General features: G+C 41.6%; 2 protein-coding genes across 23 annotated transcripts in view; both read left to right on the top strand.

Annotated features, from left to right (window-relative positions):
- Positions 1-12945, top strand: part of NCOA7 (nuclear receptor coactivator 7) — an 80730-nt gene extending 67785 nt beyond the window's left edge. For all 20 annotated transcript variants that reach the window (XR_014944086.1, XR_014944085.1, XR_014944084.1 and 17 more), the window contains 6 exons: positions 4222-4369; positions 7608-7736; positions 7872-8024; positions 8418-8513; positions 9897-9970; positions 10650-12945. Coding sequence is in view for 17 of the 20 variants with exons in the window: in XM_085541726.1 (XP_085397852.1) it covers positions 4222-4369; positions 7608-7736; positions 7872-8024; positions 8418-8513; positions 9897-9970; positions 10650-10785 (736 nt within the window). In the remaining 3 variants the exon portion in view is untranslated. The remainder of the gene's footprint in view (positions 1-4221; positions 4370-7607; positions 7737-7871; positions 8025-8417; positions 8514-9896; positions 9971-10649) is intronic.
- Positions 12946-14341: 1396 nt separating this feature from the next.
- HINT3 (histidine triad nucleotide binding protein 3) lies at positions 14342-21284 on the top strand. 3 transcript variants are annotated; one of them, XM_015858573.3, is made up of 5 exons: positions 14342-14509; positions 15172-15289; positions 16556-16625; positions 17418-17544; positions 19495-21284. In XM_015858573.3, the coding sequence occupies exons 1-5, from the start codon at positions 14354-14356 to the stop codon at positions 19540-19542; spliced, it is 519 nt and encodes a 172-aa protein (XP_015714059.1). In that variant the 5' UTR covers positions 14342-14353; the 3' UTR covers positions 19543-21284. The 3 variants fall into 3 exon arrangements, with proteins under 3 accessions (XP_015714059.1, XP_085397851.1, XP_085397850.1); XM_085541725.1 differs by having other exon boundaries at positions 14342-14535; XM_085541724.1 differs by lacking the exon at positions 17418-17544 and having other exon boundaries at positions 19495-20360.
- The last annotated feature ends 1529 nt before the right edge of the window (positions 21285-22813 follow it).

The following is a 22813-nucleotide window of genomic DNA, read 5'->3' as shown; positions in this document are numbered from 1 at the left end:
TCTTGTTTTCCTTTTGCCTGTTCTTCTAGTTCTGCTCCGACATGTGGCTTCACAGGGCACTGAGAGCAGTCCAGTGTGTCAGTCATGACCCTGAGCAACACTGCTACATTAATCAGTGACTCTGGGACTGCTCTCTGCAGCTTTGCTTAATCACAGAGGCATTTGCCTTAGCACGTAACGTAGGAGATGAAAATCTCTAGTTGCCTTACATAAAGATTACCTGGACTCAGGCAGCTTCTCATCACATTAACTGTTCCACTGAGCAGGGAGGCACTTGTGCTTTTGGACAGTAATGAGGAGATCGATTCTTTTGCTGAGAAGTCTTGCGATGGGTGTAGCTTATGGTGTTAGAGGGTAAGTGTGTGTGCTCTTATGGTTTATTTAAGTGGGTATTTAAATGGAATGCAGATTTTTCTAGTTTACTAGATTTTGAGCAGCAGTGGCAGGTGAGTAATTTGGTAACTTGTAGACTTCCTCAAGCTCTTCCAAAGGAAGATGTATTGTGCTGGGGCAAAGATAGCTACATTGAATTTCTTCCTTTACAAACTTGCATCCTAACAAATGATTTCCTTGTTTTAGCATTGAAAAGTTCCTCAGGCAAGCAGTAAAACTTTTAAATCATATTAGAATCATTTCAGTTGGAATGGACCCTGAAAGGTCATCTAGTCCAGCTCCTGTGCAAGAAACAGGGACAACTACAGCTACATCAGGATGCTCAGTGCCAGACCTTGAATGTCACCACATCTCTGGGCAGCCTGTTCCATTGCCATGTCATGTTACAATTTTACAAACAGAGAAGGGATGCTCTGCATCCCCTGTCAGAATTACCTCACTTCTGCAGTTGTCTATTTCTTATTTTATGTTGCTGCTTCTTAAATCTGGAGTGTCTGGATTTACTTAGCATTTGCCCATGTGGAGGAAAACTTATTTATTGATTACTTAAAGAAACTGAGATTATACAGGACCATGGAGACTGACAGGAAATACTCTGAGTGTACAGAGGCAGCTGGTTGATATTATTGCAAGGCTGCTTTTTGTCTTCCTTTGAAAGGTAATGATAATTGGGAAAGATCCCTAATAACTGGAAAGATAATTACTGCAACTATCTTCATAAAAATCAAGAAGAATCTGCAGGAGCATGGGCCAGTTGGCTTCGCTTCGGCCCCTGGGGCTGTTATGATGTAGGTCCTGATGGAAGCCATTTCCAGGCATGTGGAGGTCAAGAAGTGATCGGAAACAACTGTTCCAGATTTACCACAGGCAAACCATGTAGCTTTTCTGTCTTGAGACATTAAGCTTTGTGAACGAGAAGACATTAAGAGGTGTTGTTAACCATGCCATCAGTAAGGGCTTCACTACAGTCTCTTACAGGATTGTTACAATTAAATTGGAGAAAAGTAGTCAAGACAGATAGAAAATGAGACAGGTGAAAAATTGGACTCTCCTGCTCAGTCGATATCTAGTCTAAGTGGTAATGAAGTACAAGTGGTGTTCCTTAGCAATTGATCCCATTTAATGTCTGCATCCTTGATGATAGAATGCATCCTTGTCACTTTGGAGGGTGACACCAGATCTGGGGAGTGTTCGTACATTGGAGAGCAGAGCTGCCATTCAGAGGAACATGAACAAGCAAGTGCAGCGGGATGACAGAAACGTTAGGAAGTTCAGAAAAGGCAAATGCAAGGTTGTATGCTGTGGGTGGGACAACCTCACTGAGCATCTGGGGACAGATGGCCCTGGGGAGTGGTTTTACAGAAAAGGAGATGAAGAAATTGAGAACAAACTCAACGTAAGCCAGCCTTTATTTTCTTTGAGGTAATGAACGTTTTACTTCTTGCTGGCTCACATAATGGAGGAACATGGTGAGCAGTTTGGAAGTTGTTATTCACTTTTTTAAAAGATCGATCCAGACCCTTTGCAGATGACATGCTGCATACATTGGGGGAAAGTCTGGTTAGATGCAAGAGGGGAAAATAAATACACAGCATTGTTTGTATATGGAAGAAGTTGCACAGAGATGCTGTGGAATCTGTTGGAGATTTTCAAAGCTGCAGATGGACAAGGCTGAGCAAGCTGCACAAACTTAGGAATTAGCTCTACTTTGAGCAGAAGGTAGATGAGATGTTCTCCAAGAGTGCCTTACAACTTGAATTTGTTCTGTTTCTGAAATAAAGAGCATACTGCTCTCCTCTGCCCAACTACATGAAAGTACTTACAGGTTGTCCTTGGCCAGAAAACAGCATTTCCTGGTTTTATTGCTCTTGTGTAGGGATTTGTAGGAATTAAGTAGGTTAGCTTTCCAGACTAGGCCTACTGCACATAAAATACACGGTGCTCGAGCTGAAAGTCTCTTCCAATTAAAACTCAAATTAGTTAGTGAGGAGATTATCACACTGTTCTTTCTGAAGCATATGTGAAGCAAGCTGAGAGGAATGGGGCATACTGTGTCAGCTATTGATGTGGGGAAAAATGCAATTAGGGGAAAAGATCTTATCTAAAATTAGATGAGGCAACTTTCAGAAATATGTTCTACAGTTCACAAATTTCAGATCCGTGCAAGCTTGTAAGCAGTCACATGGCTTCTCACAAAGAAGGGGGAACCCTTAATACTGTGGAGTGTGACCCTCTTCAGTCTCTTACTGCAGTTATTGGCTATAGTGATGCTGAAGGCTGACTGATTGTGCTTTACTACCTAGATCTCTCTTTTATTTGTATGTGTTGCTGCAGAGTTATGAACAACAGCTTTTTATATTGTTGTTAGCTTTGTTGCTTATGTGTGACAACAGGAGGCTGTTGATGCCATAGAGAGTAGTGCTGGGTAGAGCTGTATGTTGTTGCATCCTTTGAAAATGTTTCACAGATACAATTCTTTTGATAACAAAAACATCAATGTAACTATGTCACCTAGTAACCATACACTACGGAAATGTTTTGTGAATGTGCAAAGAAGAGAAAAAACTAATTTGTTCCTTTTTCATGACTGGGACCTGAAACAGAAAAGTCAGCACTTCATACTTTCTGGGGGTAGTGGAAATTGTAGCCAAATTTCATGAGGTCTAAGTAAGTCGAGCCTCACAAATATTTTACTTTAACTAGGAATTAATGTGACTATCACTAGCAGGACAACAACTTTAGGGCTATCAGTTTCTGCAGTTACAGCTGACAGCAGACTATAACCCTGACTGGTAGAAAAGTGGAACAAGAAACATAGATTCAGTTGTAAAAATCTGTGGAATTATATTCATGAACAGAATCCAAGAGTGCAAGAATCCAGGGATTTTAAGGTTATTCATATTAAGACAATTTTGCATGTGCTATAAGTGCAAGTAACATGATTTATAAAGTGAAGGTATCTAGTATTCACTAGGACTTCAATTCTTTTGTATTAATCAAGGAATTGCCAGAAGAATCTCTCAGGTGAATAACTGAAGAAAGATCCAGTGTATTAAGTACTTACTGTCTGTCTGTCTTCCCTCTTTAATTAGGGTTTGATTTCTGCTGTGCATTCAGTTTCTTGGACAGTGGGTCCACTAATGTATTCCTGTTTGGTTTTGCATATGTTTGTTTTAACTTTGGTCTTCAGAGCTACCTGGATTAGAAGATTATACTAAATAAATTGTTCCGTTATTATTTTTTTCCTCTGTTCATTATGGATATTGTCAAACAACATCTCTTTAAAGCTGTCAGTAACTGCTCCTTTTTGTTGTTACAACAGGATGAAGAATTCTTTTGTGATTAGTCTGTACATTTTAGAGGGCAGCTAGAAATGCTGTGTAGAATTTGTTGGTGATATTTAGCAGCTTGCTTTACTTAGAAGGTCAAACTAATTGAAATGAGATGGTAGTCTTTTCTTTTTCTATCTTTCCCTTGGATTTAACTTCTGTGAAGCATGTTTCTAATACTGAACAGTTGATGGGCTTAATATGAATTGTATGGGACTAGACAAGCCACTTAGTCTTTCTGTGATTTTTTGTTTGTGTGTATAGCAAAAGGAGAAAAAAAATGTATGATTTGGGGGGAGGGGGTAAGGGTGGCAGGGATGCAGAAGATTAAATACTTCACGCTACTGGGTGGAAGGAGCTACTGCTGTGTGTGGAAGTACATGAGTACCTGGTGCGTGTGGTTATCCGCTTTGTCCCCAGGTGAAATCTCTGTACTACATGATACTGCCGTATTCATGGATCACTGAAAAACAGTTGTTTCTTCCTTTTCTATTCACAGGGTGGATCACTTGTACACATTTTTTGTTCAGTGGTCACCAGAGATATATGGGAAAGATGCCAAAGAGCAAGGTTTTGTTGTGGTAGAAAAGGAGGAGCTTGACATGATAGACAACTTCTTCAGTGAGCCCACTACTAAAAGCTGGGAGGTGGGTGCTTTCTGCCACTTTATGAACCATGTGTGTGTCAATTGTGCATGCCCTGTTAAGAGTCCCAGCACTTATTCTTTGGACAGTTTTTATATTTCTTTTTATAATGTTTTCTGCTTCGAGACTTGGCAGCAGTCACATAAATGTACTCATCTTCTTTCAGTATTTCTTTCTTCTCTCCCCAGAAACTGCAGGCCAACAACTAAACAGTTTTCTGATTTGCCACTGGTACATATTATGCATGTATTTTAGCTGTGTGATGTTTGCCTTTTGCAAAACTGTACAGATGTATGTGGTTAGCATTGCTAAATCTATGTTGTATTTATATACTATTAATAAATGCTCCCAAAAGCACAGGTACCTGTGAACACACCAGCGCAGATTCCTGTGTGCTCACTGAAATGGGTTAGCATGAGATGCTGTTGTACCAGACAGATCTTTGCTTCTTAGTTGCACAAAGAAGTTTAAATGGTAGTTGTAAGATGGATAGGTTTTATACTCAGACTCGTTCATCCAGAGACTTTTGCAGTCTGTTTTAACTACTTGGTGTTCCTGTCTTTACTATCTGCATCTCATGCCTATCAAAAGTAGTTCCTAAGGAAAGTAAGTTCATGTGGTTTTTTTTTTCTGATTATACTTATGAACCCTGAAGCACTTGTTATGTTATGATACGTGATAAATTAACAATTAGGTAATTTCCTGACTGGGAGGTAACTTAGTTGTGATTATTTGCCTTAAATTTGTTAAAATAAAAAGCTACTGGCCTGTTTTTTAAACATTTCTATTTTCAAATCAAAGTATGTTCAGAATCAGAACTTGGGAATGGAACTTGTCATTGGAAATGTAACAGAATTATCTCTGTGAATAACTTTCATTTTTAAAGTTTTGTTGTCTCATGATTCTGGTGCTTTGTGAACTGCAGCATGGGGCGGGGGGGAAGAAAGGTTTTCAGTCCTTGTTTTTCTCAGAGCTGAGTGCAGTCATACATTATGCTGCGTTTCATTCTTCATTTGCTATTTGCATTTTCCCAAATCCAAAATGAAGGATCAGGGACAGTGATCCAAAGAACAGAGGTGGGAAAGATCCAGCCACATTAGGAACTTCTCTCATTGTTTTGTTTAAATATGTACTGGCAGAAGAATTAGCTGGAAAGAGTTTTAAGGTGTGTCTCTTTTGTTCGCAATATATTCAAGCTTTGCAAATTTAAAGTAGGTCTGCCAGGAAATATCCGTCGAAAGTCCAAATTTGGGCATGGCTGTTGTGAAACTATCACTCTCCCTTGTGGGGAAACAGAAACTGCAATTGTGGAGAAGCATATAAGCAACTTTATCAAAGCGAGTCATGGGAAGAGGCTGTCTGTCACACTTGTGGGCAGGAACTCTTGCCACTGGAGCACTGAAGTACAGTAGATACTGCAAATTAATAGATGATGAAAAGGCAAAAGATGCCTTTGAATATTCAGATTTTTTACTGTGCCAAACCTGACCAGGACGAACCTTTTGTGAAGGTATGTTGAACTGTGTTCCTATTTGAACAGCATGGATCTGATACAGTACTACTTATGTTCTAGTAAAAAGTAATCTGTTCTCAGATGAATTTTAAAACAGAGTATTTGAACCTCAGGTAGCTTGTTTTCTCTTTCCTATAAGATCTCTGAAAAAAAAAATGTTGTAGATACAGTTCCTGTAGCTGTTGATTCTTTTCATTTGTTTTTGGTTTGTGTGGTCTGCAGTGTTAGAAGTTTTGCTGCAGTTACCGATGTCTGCAAGTTGGGTTGTATTTTGCCTGCTGGTGGTTGATTTACTTAGTACTTCCTCCCCCCCCCCACCTTCCTGGAAAGCCTAAAGAATAACATTTATAATAGGAGATCAGGTACATCTGCTTTAAGATGAAACAGATGTTCATTCCGTTTAAAAATATATATAATAGTAATAATGGCCTGGGTAGGGAAGAAAAACATTTAAGAGGTAGAAAGAGAGCAGGGATAAAAGCAGAAAGACCATTTTCCTTTAACAGTTAGAGGAGGAAGGGGTTGTTTTGTGTTTTCATTTATTTATTGTTAAACTGGTTTAATTTTGCAGTTCAAACCCTCACTGAAACTGGACACGTGAAAAAATGTCTAACACAGAATTCCCCCCAGTCTGGATCCCCCTGAGCCTGGACTGTGGGGTTAGGATGCAGTTGCACAGTTCTTCAAGTACCACCATCAGAAATATCTGTACTGCCTGGCTTTGCTGGGGCAAGAAACACTAATCCTGCAGGCTGGATTTTTGCCCTATCCCCCACTGCGGGTGCTGGACCATGAGTTCCCTGGCTCCCTGCTCAGGGTGCTGCTGTCAGCACTGCTCCAGGTGCCTGTGGATGGACACAGGGTGGATGGGAGTAAGCACAGTAGAGGCCTTGCTCCTGTCCCACTAGAGATATTGGCATGACTGGCATCCCTAGGGCTTTATCCTCCATACACAGAACTCCTCACAAGTCCTGGTTTTTATGGGAAGTTCATTCTGCGCTTTGTGGTGGAGCTAAACCTCCACCTGGAGCCTGTCCAGTAAATTTCTTGCCTGTGGGATAGGCGTGTATAGGACCTCCAGGTGTTTTTTGGCTGCTGATGGCTCCTGCAAGTTGAAGCAGCAATTGTGAAAGTGTGGGGGAGTTGTTCAAACTCAACCAGTGTATTCTGTGAATGACATTCAGAAGCTGTATTTGTAGGAGGGTGTGTGGAAGCTGTGCAGTAACGTTTTGAGATTGTTCTTCTGAGATAAGGCTGCTGTGGCATTAAGCTCATAGAAAGATGTTGATGTAAAGTTTCCTAGCTTTTGTAGCTGGGCCTCTTTCTTTCCCCTTTTCTTTCTCATCAGCCCTATCTCTAAGCCATTGCTGGTGTTTCCTGTTTGCCATGGTGGCATAGAGCCCTAAACCCAACTACAGCCCAGCAACACCATGTGGTGTTACCTGCTCACATCAGTGTTTATTAATTCCAAAGGACCCAACAGTAGTGGAAGGTCATGGGGGTGTGAAGACATTCGGACCGTGCTACCCATGCTGTCTCAGCCCTTGCCATTTGAGAATTACCCTATTAGTGGGCTGCCTGTGCTTTGATATAACCATTCCATACAGTGGTTTTGCTTCATGCAGTATGGCAGATGATGAGTATATTACTTCAAATGAATTTGCTTCCATAGAGGACTGACAGCATAAGAGCAGTGCTTTAGGTTTGACGCTTCTTCTCTTGCTTCAGATCATTACCGTAGAAGAAGCAAAACGGCGGAAGAGTGTTTGCAGCTACTATGGAGAAGAAGAAGATGATGATGCTTTACCTGTCTTAAAGCATCACAGTGCACTTCTGGAAAATATGCACATAGAGCAGGTATGACTAAAAAACAAACAAACAAACAACAAGAAAACCCTGGTTCCCTTATTAGTTCTGCTAAGTGTGGAGCGTTCTGCTATCTGTGATGTGACTGGTTGAATGCCTCACTGTTTATCCCTGTTCACTGTCCAGCTTGCCCAGCGCTTGCCTGCAAGAGTGCAGGGCTACCCGTGGCGGCTGGCGTATAGTACTCTGGAGCATGGGACAAGCCTGAAGACTCTGTATCGCAAATCGGCATCTCTGGACAGTCCAGTTCTCCTCGTCATTAAGGACATGGACAACCAGGTAAGGAGTATTTGTTCTGCAGGGTTTGGACTGAAAATAAATGTGTCATTAGGAAGTATTAATCATACCACATAGTGACATCATGCCACAATAAAGCATTGCTTATTTCTTTTATTCTATTTATATTTTCTACTGCTTAAAATAAACTTAGAGGCAGAAAAGCATGTAAGCACTAATGGAAACAAAACTACATATTTTCATAATTACAATGAGTGCTCCTTTTAACATTGGCTGTGGAAGTTGCAGATAACACCTTTGTGGTGGTGTACTTAGTACTCAGCAACGCCTGGAGTCATCATTCCTGTTGGCATGTGGCTTTATTTTGAAAGACAGAAAATTCCTCTTGAATTTTATTCTGTTCTCAAAAATAGTTTAATCCTTTTATTCTGACAGATTTTTGGAGCATATGCTACGCATCCCTTCAAGTTTAGTGACCATTACTATGGCACTGGTGAAACATTCCTCTACACATTCAGTCCAAATTTCAAGGTAAGCAGTGTTCTCTTCCTCGTATAAGATTTTTGGATTCCAAAAAGTAATAACCTTTAAGGCCCCCTGCAACCTAGGGCATTCTGTGATTTTAGATGTGCCAGCTGTTGGTTGCTTGTCTCAGTTGACCGCTTGTCTCAGTGTAACACTAAGCAAAAAAAAAAGGCTACAATTGTTTGAAGTGAGGGTAAGCAGTGGGTTTCAAGTGGGTTGAGGGAGGGAAGCAAGGAATAATAAGGAGTAAACTATCATAGGCTCACCTTGGAAGTTAACGAATGTCAAGAGGAGGATATAATTGCACACATACTTGGGGCCATAAAGACATCAAACTAGAGATAAAAGTGCCACTGGAAAACCCCTTGATTTCCATAGCTTGTGTATTTTTCAATACCGAATACACTGGCCTTTTTCTTTTCAGAATGCTTCTTGATTTAAAGATGCAAGCAGAATTGTGAAAATGATTAGGATGCCTTGTTCCTGATTTTAAATATGTACTTTTTTTTTTTTTTTCTTTCTACCTGTGTCCTCTTCCTCCTTGCCAATCAAAAAGAAAATAAAAACCAAATATGACTACACTGAAAAATACCTGCTAACAGTCAGTCCCTGCTAACTAATTGCATGCACCGGTACAGGCTGGGGGAAGACCTGCTGGAGAGGAGCTCTGCTGAGAGGGACCTGGGCGTCCTGGTAGACGACAGGTTGACCATGAGCCAGCAGTGTGCCCTTGTGGCCAAAAAGGCCAATGGCATACTGGGGTGTATTAAAAAGAGCGTGGCCAGCAGGTCGAGGGAGGTGATCCTCCCCCTCTACTCTGCCCTGGTGAGGCCTCATCTGGAATATTGTGTCCAGTTCTGGGCTCCCCAGTACAATAAAGACAGGGATCTCTTGGAAAGAGTCCAACAGAGGGCCACAAAGATGGTGAAGGGCCTGGGGCATCTCCCATATGAAGAAAGGCAAAGTGGACTGGGTCTGTTTAGCCTTGACAAAAGAAGACTGTGAGAGGGAACCTGATCCAGGTCTATAAATGTCTGAGGTGTGGGGTGCAACGTGGCGAGGCCAGACTCTTTTCAGCAGTGTGTGGAGACAGGACAAGGGGAAATGACCAGAAACTGGAGCAGGGAACTTCTTTACGGTGAGGGTGATGGAGCACTGGAACAGGCTGCCCAGGGGGAATGTAGAGTCCTTCTCTGGAGATATTCAAGACCCGCCTGGATGCCTACCTGTGTGACCTCGTGTAGGGAACCTGCTTTGGCAAGGGGGTTGGACTCGATGATCTCTGGAGGTCCCTTCCAACCCCTACAATTCTGTGATTCTGTGAACTACAAAATCCTGTAGTACTAGAATCTTCACAGTGCAAGTAACTTTGTTCTCCTTCACCCTCAGGTATTCAAATGGAGCGGGGAGAATACCTACTTCATCAATGGAGATATGACCTCTCTGGAGCTTGGAGGTGGAGGGTAAGTGAATGTTTGCTTCTTGTTCAAATGGTGTAGCTAACCTTATTTTATTTTGCTTAAAGAGGATATGGACTGTGGTGGTTGCAAGAAAAACTGATCAGTGAAACTGCTGGCATTTTAGTAAACTGTGTAGGACAGATATCTCAGCAATCTGATTTCTGTTACAAACCTTAGAGCAGTTTCCATCACTTAAAGATAGCAACTAATGTTGGGCAAGTAATCTTCAGTGGATGGGGGAGGTTAGAAAAAACAGATGTTTGGGATAGATACTCTTCTCATTGCTGAAGAGTTTTGCTGTTGGAAGATAATCTGTCATGGCTGTTTTGCCATCAACATCTAGTGTTTCTCACATGGTCCTTTTAAACTGTCCTTATTCTGTTGCTCTGCAGAGCTAGGACAAAGTGCTTAATCCGGTCCTAAGTTTCAAAAATGGGTGCATATGAAATCAAGGGCTAAGACTGTGCAACTAACTGAAGCTGACAGCAGGCTGCTGCCTGCAGTATCTGGCCGTGGTTTGCATTGGGGATGTGTAAACACCTCTTCTCCTAAATTGGAAGGGACCATGTCTGGAGCAGGGAAAGGTCCCTGCTGTTCTCAGAAATGCCTACTTTTTTCCATGTCACTCCTTTACAGCCTTGGGTTAAATATAACCTGAAATTTGATGTGTATTTTCTTTTAGCGGACGATTCGGCTTATGGTTAGATGCAGACCTGTATCATGGACGAAGCAACTCCTGCAGCACCTTCAATAATGACATCTTATCTAAGAAAGAGGATTTCATAATACAGGATGTAGAAGTATGGACATTTGAATGAAGTACTTACTGACTGCCTTAAGGACTGGATCCATTAGGCACTTAAAAGCTAAATAAAAGGTGCGGGCTGCCTCACAATGTTACACGCTTTTTTTTCCCCCTCAAGTCATACCAGAGCATGACTACGCAAAAAAATAACCAAGGAACAACAGCTGGTTTTCAGAGGCAGAAGGAGATGGAACAATACAAGATCAGTCAGAGGTTGTTTATTTTTAACTCCTTTCTTCAGCTCTTGTCCACTGAAGATATGATGCTTATGAACACATTGATGGTGTATGAATTGAGAACTTCTTCTGTAACTGTGAAAATATATATATATATACTGTGGGAAAACTATCTCTGTCCTGTACATTCCATGTGTATTTATGTTCAGCGTACAAATGCTAACCAAAAATAAAAAGTTAACTGCACCAAAATCTACAGCATACTGTTTGCCATGGGAATGAATGGGAAGTAGGTGTATGCAGCACTTAAGGGAACATGTTTTTAAATGCTTTTTATTTATTGTTATTGTATAGCGGACTTGGTTGTAAATGTGTTAGCTGTGAGGGTTGGGTTATTGGGTTTGTTTTTTTGTTTTTTTTTCTTTTTTTAATATTTCAGATCTTAATTTGGTAAATAATTACTGTTCAGGTAGGTTTCTTATGCGTCGGCATTTATTTTGAATCAATTTATTTGATTTCTGAAGTTTGATTTTTATTTTGTAAATGAGATTTGGTTTTCATTTAACCCTAATTAAGAGGGTTTATTTTCTGGCAGAAACACTTGAGTGCATAATTCTGGTTTTCTCTGAGATGAGAGGAAAAGTGGTTAGCACTCCTCATTAACAGGAACGTGTAAGCAGAGCTAATAGATTATTTAGGCAGTGTGGGGAGGCGCTGGGCAGAATGCCACCTGGTGTAGACTGCATGAGCTCTGGTGCAGTCAACAGAATTGGGACAGCACGCCCTGAGCATCTGTCCTAGTGCTATTGACTGTTTAGCAGGAATGTTTCTAAGAGGTGATTGTTTTCTGTATCACCACCAAATGATTCAAAATAAACCACCCACTGTGCTTTTTTATCTGAATATTTCTTTACATACTGAATAACTGCTTTGGTAAGGAAAACATACAGTCTGAAGATATGGAGAAGAATGGTGTTTCCTTAACAGGCTGGGTCATGGTAGCGCAGTATTTGTTTTCTTAGCAATTAATATTATTTTCTTCCTTATGTCTTGAAGCAACAGGCCGGCTTAGGATTTGATGGGCAAATAAGTATTCTTCCTTGTTTTGTGCTTTCTGATCTGTCAACCAGATAATTTTCCTATCAACACTTAAAAGACCACCTTACAATATACGGCTCAATTCTAACCAGATCAGTGCTATGAAAATTTCAGCAGGTAGAAAAAGTGTGGCAGAAGACCACCAGTCTTATTGTTTTCTACAGAATTCTGCTTCCCAGTTAAGCCATGGTTTTATTCACACAATCCAGTTGTGACCAAACACCGTCCTGCCATTAGTATTGAATGTGGGGTTGTCCTGACAAAGACAGGTTGTAGAAATGGTGGTGTGTTTCCATGCATTAAACAGTATCGTCTAGTTTTGGAATATTATTGAGTAATGCAACTCAGTTTAGTTACCACTCTTCCCATTTTTAATATATTCATAATAAAACAAGAAGCCAAATTCTTTTCTCTCAAAAGCATTAATAAATCTTAATCCTTCACATAAATTTCACAATCTAACACCAGTGCTGTCTATACACAGTAAGTCTGTAACATGCTGCACGTAAGCTTTTCACATGTCCCATCTACATGGCCTACTACAGCCATAGACTTATTGGTAATGCTGTGAAGTGTTTTCCAGGTTGCTAATAGCATAATGCTTTGAAGGCACCAGGAATATGTAAGACCCGTTTGCTCTTCTGATGGTGGCAAACCACTTACTAGTTAAAAAATCTACAACCCCAAAGCCAAGTTCAACATTTTACACACGTTTCACCATTGCTACCTACAACTTAGTTGGTTATATTATACTTGTCAGAGCATATCTAAACGCTGTGTTCTATATTCAAACAGTGTTGTTCAATCAAATTCTGTGACCCTTGAAACTATGAATATTGAATATATGTAATGCAGTGCTATCACAATATTTTCAATAAAGGAATTTATGCATTCAGAAACTTGGAGCAGATCCTATCCTTCCTTTACTCACTGAAAGGATATTGCTTGCAGACATCATTTTTGTATGGACCACCTTCATATTGCTGAAGTGTTTGGTGTATTTTTCTTTCCAGGTGAGACAAAAGCGAAAAGTCACCTAAAAGTTGGTTCTCAGCTTTATCAATGTATGCATTTAGTAGGTAAAGAAAATTGGCATTGGGAAAAAGTGAAATATGATTTACATATTAATATAGCAACTGTACTTTTGAACATTTCTTTGAACATTACCTTGAATGCAATGGTTGTAGAACTTTTATGTAAGTCGAGAGGAACCAGTCACTGGTAATTTTGCTCTTATAGTTATAACTACTTTAGAAAGAGCCTGTTTTTGTAACATGGAGCATGTATGTACCTCAGGGGAGGTTTGTTATTTGGGACCATATAGAAATGCACAGCAGGGCTGCTAAGTGGTTGGATGCCCAGGAGGTTGTGGATGCCCCATCCCTGAAGGCATTCAAGGCCAGGCTGGATGTGGCTCTGGGCAGTCTGGTCTGGTGTTTGGTGACCATGCACATAGCAGGCGGGTTGAAATTGGACAATCATTGTGATCCTTTTCAACCCAATACTATATATAGTGATCCAAAAGGAGGTTGTGGCAAGGTGGGGGTCAGCCTCTTCTCCCAGGTAACAGTAATAGTATGAGAGAGAATACATCAAGTTGCGCCAGGGAGTGTTCAGGTTGGATATTAGGATAAATTTCTTTTCAGGAAGAGTAGATGGGCATTAGAACAGGCTGCTCAGGGTGGTGGTGTTGGTCACCATGCCTGGGGGTATCCAAGGGTAGATGTAGAAGTCAGGGACACGGCATAATGGGCAATATTGGTGGTAGGCAGACAGTCACACTGGATGATCTTAGAGGTCTTTTCCAACCTCACTGACTGCACAATTGACTCTAAGTGTGGCACCTCCTGGCCTTTAAGCACTGGCTGAGGCCTGCGGGACAGTGCAGTGTGAGCAAGCTGAGAAACTGCTTCTAACACCAAAGGTTGACTACCATTGGGAAACAGCATCTTTCAGCTTAGATTTAAACAAGGTCAGAGCGTGTTCACTTTATTTCCAGTTTGTGCTTTTATTACAGAAAACTTAGGCTGAACAGAGATGGTGGTTTGCTTCGGAGCCACCACCGAAGGCTCTTTAACGTGGCTATGATCACCGGTGGGATCCCGGCTCAAGCCTTAAGCACAGGTAACCTCGGTCTGTGCCACACACAGCCTGAACACCGAACTCTCTCGCCGCAGCCCTCCGCTCCTCGAGGGGGCGCGGATGAGCCCGGTCCCCGCTGGCTGCAGGGCCGCCATTGGCGCACGCCGTGAGGGCGGGTTGGGCCTAAGGCCGGTCGTGAGGCGGTGCCTGTTTGGGCGACGGGCGATGGCGGGCGAGGAGGCCGCGGCCGCAGCCGGCCCGGGGAACGAGCAGCTTCTCGCCGAGGGGAAAGAGCCCGCGAGCGGCGGTTACGACGGCAAGTGCGTGTTCTGCAGGATCGCCCGCCGGGAGGAGCCGGGCACCGCGCTGCTGCCCTGCCAGGTGGGTAGGGGCGGCCCCGCCGTTGGGTAGGTCGCTGCCGCCGCCGCCCTCGTTGTCCTTGGCAGCGCGCTGTCCGGCCTGCTGCCCGGCGGACAGCCGCCCGCTTCCCGCTGTGGGGTGGGCTGCTGGGACGGAGAGAGCACAGAAGGGGTTAACTTATGAGAACTGTAGATCAGCCCCTGAAATCCCGGGTGTATGTAGGCCAGCTGACCGCTGTTGCCTCTCTGAGGGAAGTGGTGTCTTTATTTCCAGCTAACGAAGGGTGTCACCTTAGGGATCCCAGTCCTGGGGTTGCCATGTAGCCATAGCGGTTGTCTGTTCTTTTATGGAGGCAGCGATGAAGCTTTCCGCAGAAAAAAAGAAGTATCTTATTGTACAATAGCTACAGGTCATGGAACAGCTGCTATTGCTGTTAGATACTGAGGAATTCTGGCTGCAGAGGAAACAAAACTGTGCTCCGGTGCTTCAGCAGGCATACTCCAAGACAGCTTGCTTCAGTGTAGCAGCAAAAGAAAATAGGCTTTAGTTTTGATATTGTTGTTAGTTGATTCAAATATGATACCAAGTAATATCAAACTGGTATAGGGGAAGACCAACTCTGTTACCTGCTGTTTTCTTCTGACCTCATCCTGATCGTGTAATGTGTTTGTATTCTTCTGCAGTATGAAGACCTTGTTTGCTTTAGAGATATCAGACCTGGTGCCCCTCACCATTACCTGGTGGTGCCGGTAGAGCACATGGGAAACTGCAAAACGCTGAAGTCAGAGCATGTGCCCATAGGTAAGGCTGTAAATGTGTGTTACTCTTCTTAGATCAGGGGCAAAGACAGCAGTTTTACATAGCGTGCTGTCAAGTAAATTACAGCTTTGGACATTATTTGTTTGCGGTTGTGAAACACTAGAACACGTTATATGAGTGAGTTGGGTATGGAGTTACTCTTGCTGAAAACATCCATCATGTGCTATTCTAGAGTCATGCTGCGCTAATGCCAGAAATCTCTTTTTGTTTGCATGGAGTATAGATAGATGCTTCTGCTCTTGGCTGGAAATGCCACTATGTTTGTTAAAGTATATTCGTGATATCTTTTGAAAAGATAAGATCGTAAAATACTGAAGCTGTGCTGTGTTGTCTGCATGCTTCATTTAGTTGTTGCTGCTGTTAAAACATCATCTCAGATGTAGTTGTTTCACAAGAAATGCCCGGCTGACAGGAAAAAATTACATCCCTAAATGCATGAACAGATTCTGCTGTGGGGAAAATGACAGGTGCTACAAGAGAAGCATTGTAGTCGTGCACTGCAAATTTTGACTCATCCTATTTGACTTCCAAACGTCGGCGTTTCCTTCAGAAGCAACTTCTGTGTGTTTTGCTCTGAGGCAGTTTATTTTTTATGCCTTTGTCTTGGAAGTTTTGGGATTAGAGTTTCTTCTCTTTTACAGGAACGAAAACGTTGTCTTAGTAATAAGTAGGGCTGATGGTTTAAATGTGCTTTAATTTTTGTTTCGTATCTGAAACTTCGTGCCCCGGTGGCGCAGTGGTAGAAATGCCGCGTTGCAACACCGGAGCCTGGGTTCGAATCCCCCTGTGGTGCAAGTGGTAGAAGTGCTGCAATGCTACACAGGGGCTCGAATCCCGGGGGTTGGACTCAATGATCTCTAAGGTCCCTTCCAACCCGCACGAGACTGTGAGACTGTGATACCTCCAGGCTACAAAGGACAGAGGTCAATGTTGCTGTGTAAAGACATGAGATTAGTAAACCATAACCTCTAAGTGGCATGAGTGTGGAAATCAATAACAGTAGTGATTTTCACATCAAACTTTGCACTGCAATGTCTTGACAATCTGTTTTATTATGAGCAGTTACGGTATTTGTACTTTGAATAAAGCAAACACAAGCTTGTGATCTCAGTGTAATCTTTGTTGATGTTAATATTCAAAGGTTTTGTTTCTTCAACACCTGCTTCAAACTATTTGACTCTAAAGTCTTAAGATATGTAAAACATTATTTAAACTAAACAGTAAATGAAATTCATTTGTATTTGATAGTGAAAAGAATGATGGAAGTTGGAAAATCTGTTCTCCAGAAAAATAACTTTAGTGACTTGAATGATATAAGGTATGTACCTGAGCTTTCTGTGTTAATTACTAATGTCCTTGGCTTTTCAAAATGCTGTTTTAGGTAACGTGTTACATTTGCAGTAACATTTATTGGGTTTGCCTTGACTTACCATGTGACTCATCCAGTCTCATGTCCTGGCAATGAATATAAACTCTTTTTTTTCCTGATAAGTTCCCAGTGTAGGTTGTGTTCCAACTGTGAGATTCTTTCCTGAACACACTATGGAATCGTGAGGCCAATTCACACAGCTTATCTAAAAGGCTGTTCTTTAGTTACGTGCTGGACATTGACTCCACCGGTGGATTCCAGGAAAGATAAAGTTTGTCACTTTCACCGGGGTGCTGCAGTGTGTTTCAGAGTTATACCTGCATTCATTTAGGTTAAACCAGTGTGTTTGGTAGCCAGCATGAAGTGAACTGTGACATATTTAAGTAGTGTACAGTGTAGGGAGATGAGCCTTCCTGTATAAAATAGGTGGAAAGTACATTAATGTGGTGATACTTAACTTTCCAAGTAAAAAATAGGTATGGTGCATCTAAGGAACATTCCTGTTTTTTAACCCTCGTTTCAGCACAGTGTGCTGGATAGAGAGATGTGAAGTAAGTGGTTGGTGGTCTTCTGGAGGGTTTGCATCAGAGCATGTTGATGGGAAAGGACACATTATTTTTCATGCAGTGTAAAAGGAAAATGTTGTGAGTAAATTTCTTTGTGCAGTTGATCTCAAACGTAAGATGTTCCACTTCCTGTATTAACATCACGGTGTTTTTAACTTGTTTTCTCTTTCTGAAGAATGGGTTTTCACTGGCCTCCATTCTGCTCAATATCCCACCTGCATCTGCACATCTTGGCCCCGGCAAGTCAGCTGGGATTCTTATCCAGACTGATTTACAGAATCAACTCCTACTGGTTTATCACAGTAAGTGTAATGAGGTTTTTGAGAGGTCTTCCAAGCCTCTAAAAAGACCTCAAGAAAGAGGTTGATGTCTTTCTGACATCCAAAATATCCTTTGAGATATTAATCATATCATTACTATAATTATTTGTTATATTTTGCGTTACCTATTTGAGAAAAGGCAATGGGTAAAATTTGATACTGTTTATGCTTACACAGGGAAATAGAGTGACTAACATTAACAGCAAACAGTGAAGTAGTTCTGGATTTAATGCGTAGCTTAGGTGGATGTGATTTGCTTCTGACTAGTCTTTGTAAGTATTTGTTCTTTGATACGAAAAGATTTATTAGAATGTGATGGTTGAATGAAGACATGTATAACACATAGCCCAATTTAGATGAAAAATATGGCCACCTCACAGTCGCTTTTATCAGTTCATACACTTTTTTGCTCATCTTGCCATCCTTAGACTGAAACAAGTGTTTGCTGGACCAAAGCATTGTTTGTACTGTTTACTGTCTGTAGAGATTGCCAATGAGATTGAATTGAAGCTGCCAGTCACTGCTTGAAAACCTCTCTCTTCAGCAGAGGATCTATCCATGCAGTGTAGCTCCAGCATCCTTGTGTCATTGGGCAACCCCAAGGCAAAGGTGCTGAATAAAGTCTCTCCTAAAGATGATTATGGCAGCCTCTTTAAGAGGAAAAACTCCGCTTCTTTGTGGTGGTAGCTTGTTGGAGATCTCACCTGTCTTGAATAGAGCAGATCTGGCTGCTGTGTAACAGAGCACCACAGAGGGGGGAAGAAAGAGAAGACGACCTATGGCTTGTCTAATTATATTGGTTACTATTTTGGGTTAGCTCAGAGATCTCCGTACCAGGTTTGGTTATCCAGTGTGGATGCAATTCAAAAGATATCTTGCCCAGTTGTCAAGTTGGAAAATGTTCTTGAATTGTCGGGAAGGTTTTTTTAGTTATATACAATGCAAATACATAGAAAGTGTAACGGTCCCAGCTATGTAGTAGATGCATGAATGATCCCATATGATGAGAAAAAGCACTTATGGGCCTTGTGACATAACCAAAGACTGAATGTGTTTCTAATGACACGAACAGCACACAAATGCTCTCCATCACTCAGTAATGTGTATGACTGCAGTGCAGTTGTGAGCTGTGAGGGCTTGGAAAATCAGCCCTACGAGGAGAGGCTAAGGAAGCTGGGACTGTTTAGTCTGGGCTGAGGGGAGGAGACCTTATCACCCTCTTCCAGTACCTGAAAGGCACGTACAGTGAGAGTGGAGCTGGTCTCTTCTCACTGGTGACAAGTGACAGGACGAAGGGAAATGGCCTCAAGTTGTGCCAGGGCAAGTTTAGGTTGGATGTTAGGAAGAACTTGTTTACAGAAAGGGTAGTTATGTACTGGAATAGGCTCCTCAGGGAGGTGGTTGAATCGCCATCCCTGGTTGTGTTTAAGAGCCATTTGTATGTGGTACTTAGGGATATGATTTAGTGTAGGGTTTTTAGAGTTAGGGTACTGGCTAGGCTGCGGTTGGACTTGATGATCTTCAAGGTCTTTTCCAACCTGGGTAATTCTATGATTCTATGAAGAGGCCACAAGATGCTGTTCTGGAGAGTGTCCCAAGGAATTCCGGTTCTCATAGCTTGGTTGTTGTGGGCACTGTCTTCCCAGGTCCTTAAAACGTGATATTTTAACAGTGATTACTTCACTCAACCATCCTCCAATTGTCATAGTTGTTGTTTTTTCTTTCCTTATCACCAAGTGGGAGTTTAGTGAACGCATGACAATATCAGCTGCTTAAAGTCATGGTATTTTACTTCTTTGTATGCTTTATCCGTAAAAATGAATAATATATGCTGTGTCTGTCAGTGTTGTGCTGTTACTATTTTTAAGGCAGATTTTTCAGCCAACTGACAGTCTGCTGCATTGTTAATGCGTTGTGTTCTCTCTTTCATAGGCAGAGCAACTGATTGAGCGACTGCAAAGTGAAAATGCTGCCAGCTGAGAGCGCTCTTAGCCTTGTGTCATTAGCCATTTTGTTCTTTGTCTTTGAACTCTGATTTAAGGTTGCACAGTTTGTGGCCAAATATATACCAGGATAAAAAAAGGCTTAGTTCCTTATGAGGGAATACTGAACGTAGGACTGTCAACCTGATTCACACATTTGGGTTCTTCAGAAGTCTGCATATTTCTCTGACAATACGGAAATGCATTTTAATTATGATTTGATATATGTGTATACATATACATGCATACATAATACATACACATATGTAGACAACTTTTCCCAGTAGAATGTGGGGTATAGCAGCAGAACTCACTCTTAAGGAAACAGGTTGGTAGTAACAGCATGCACATGGTACCGAAGGTAATATTTGCTGTGGAATCTAGCTTCTATTTTAAAGATGCATCATTCTGGAATTGCAGGGAACATTTGAAGTATTTTCAGTTTCCATCTGTTCTTGTATGATATATCACCTACACCTGGTTAGTAGCAGGTACCTTGCTGAAAGTGCACTACTAACTTTTCTGGTGCTAAACCACTTTAATATATCGCCGATCTTACTTGCATGGCAGTGACGTAGTAAATGTTAATACAGTATATGCCCAAGATGTGATAGTGCTAAACCATAGAATGTCCTTTACATGGATGTATAAGTGGCTGTATGTTGGACCTGAAGATTGTTCCCATCTCATGTGCACAATATTTTCAACTCGTTATTGTATGTTTACAAACATGTGAAGAGTTCAGAGGAATTGATTTTAAAGCACCGCTCTTCTGCATCCTGTTAGAAGAAATTAAAAAAAACAAAAAACAAAAAACAGATTTTGAGATTATTCTGATCGTGTTCTCACTGGAAGTCAGTTGGAGATTACTAATGCCTTGGCTAGATTTGATTTCTAAATGAGGTCACAAAACAAATGGGTCTTCATTACAGTGAACTGTAGTAGGCTTGCATAACAGCAGTGTGATCTGAGTTTGGAGTAGCAGGGGCTCAGCCCAAAAGCAGAACTTGTAGGGATTGTGTTCTGAAGTGCTTATGGAATCCGCTGAACGCTTGCCCTCGCTGCATGACTCTAATCAGCAATGCTGGCACTCTGTTTTTCAATACCATGTTAAGGCAGACTGTTCGGAAAGTTTTCAACTCCAGAAAACATGGAGTGGATTTTCTTTGTTCACAAACTATTATCTCTTGGTGCCTAACCAACCAAGTGCCCTTGGCTGTTGCACTGAGATGCGGCTGAGGCAGTGACGGTCTGTTGCACCTGCAAGATTCCCTTAATATAATCTCAGTGTTTTCCACTGATCCAGCACCTGTTGCCTTAGTGGACAATGTATTACAGTAGACTATACATCATAATTCAGAAGGTAGGCACTCTTTTAAACAAATGCTTTCTACCCAGAAGAGCTAATATTAATCTTTTCTGAAGACCTCATTCCCAGTGTCTTGTTGTTCTTATTAGTGGGCACTGATATAATTTGTAGCACTTTGGTTTTAAATTGTAGTATTAGCTGTGAAGAGCGTGAATTAAAGCCACTGAACTTTGATCAATTCTGTGCAATAGATTGGGAGGCTTGAGCGGGCTCCTAACTTCATGAAATATCTGAACATAAGGATTTTTTATTTTTATCTGTGTCCTGATTTTTAATTAGTCTGTGTAACTGTACTTAACTGTGATATGTAATATTTCAAGAGCCAACATGGACTGTTGTCAAAAAGGATTAATAAACTGAACAAATGCTAATCTTGGAATGATCCAACCATAGAGTGGTGAGATACTTCCTCACTCCTGCTCCCAGCAGGATGGGGGAGGAAGAAATGAAGCTAAGAGGATGGAAAAAGAACAAGATTTGCTCTATAAAGGCAATCATTTCCTCCTGCAAACAGTCCAGTAGGAATGGCTAGCCTAATTGTAGCCCTCAAGAAGCCTTCCCTCCATTTTTATTGCTGAGCATGCTATTATACAGCACAGGATAACCCTTCTGGTTGCTTTGTGTGGTTGTGCAGGTTGTCCCCTCCCAGCTTCTTGCTCGCCCCAAGCCTGCTGGTTGGAGTGGCAGACTGGGAGAAGGAGAATGCCTTCATGCTGTGCAAGCACTGCTCAGCAACAGAATCATAGAATCATATCATAGAGTCATAGAATGGCCTGGGTTGAAAAGGACCTCAGAGGTCATGTAGTTTCAACCCCTCTGCTGTGGGCAAGGTTGCCAACCATTAGACCAGGCTGCCCAGAGCCACATCCAGCCTGGCCTTGAATGCCTCCAGGGATGGGACATTCACCATCTCTCTGGGCAATAGTCAGAAGATTGCTGCGTTAATGCTGTTTTAATCACAAACAGGAGATGACACTGAGCTGCTACAAAAGAAACTTAAGTCCATCCCCGATGCACTGAAATGTACACAGCAGGAAATGTGAAGACTGACTTTTATGTTTGAGGAGGGCCAAAATAGTGAGGGGAAAGTAAGACTGGAGAGGTAAAAATCAGGTCATAACCTAGCTTACAAAACTTTGTTGATAATCAAGATAGGGATTTCAAATTGTCTCTGCCACTCACAAACAAGCCTCAAACAGGCTCAGACAAGATGCTAAATGGAGCCACATTCATTACTGAGATGAATGCTCAGTGTCTCATTAGTGCTTTCCATCATGGAACTGTGCTCCATTTTCCTTCTGTATTGACAAGCTTTGTTCTTGGATTCAGCGGATATTTTTTAATTGGGCCAAGAAATATTTTCTGTCTATTCTGATGCTTTGAATATGTTTCAGAATTGTTGGCTACCCTCTGGAAAAAGCAGTGGGCAGACCCTGTTCATTATGTCACCCTCTTCAACAGCAGCTTTATAACGCCATTTTAAAACGTCCCCAGTCTTCTGTGGAGCATTGCGGTGAGCAGAGATGGCTAAAAAACCTTGTGGAAAGTGAATGTACTCAGCAGTTTTAATCTTCAGTAGACAAGACTAAGAAGCAAAGAAAGTTGCTTAGCCTCTACCCCTGTTCTTTGTTCTAGTATTAGCAGTCTTGAGAAAAGCTGCTTTTTTGACTACATATTTAGGAATGACAAAGCTTCGCTTGTACTCTTATGCTCAGTTGTTTTACCTAATGCAAGCACAGAGAATAATACTTCTGTGGTGGACCACTAATTGCCTCCTGAAAGGATGAAGTAGACACACACACAATACTGTTGCATGTAGAATTAAAAAAAAAAAAAAAAAGGGTGTGTTGACCCAAGGACAGCATTTTCAATGTGAGTACACTGGTAATAGACCCTCTAT

Source organism: Coturnix japonica, chromosome 3 (genome assembly GCF_054131305.1).
Source record: "Coturnix japonica strain WE chromosome 3, WE-NBRP24, whole genome shotgun sequence".
Classification (NCBI taxonomy): domain Eukaryota; kingdom Metazoa; phylum Chordata; class Aves; order Galliformes; family Phasianidae; genus Coturnix; species Coturnix japonica.
Note: the sequence above shows the minus strand (reverse complement) of the source record. Positions and strands in the feature narration are given on the sequence as shown.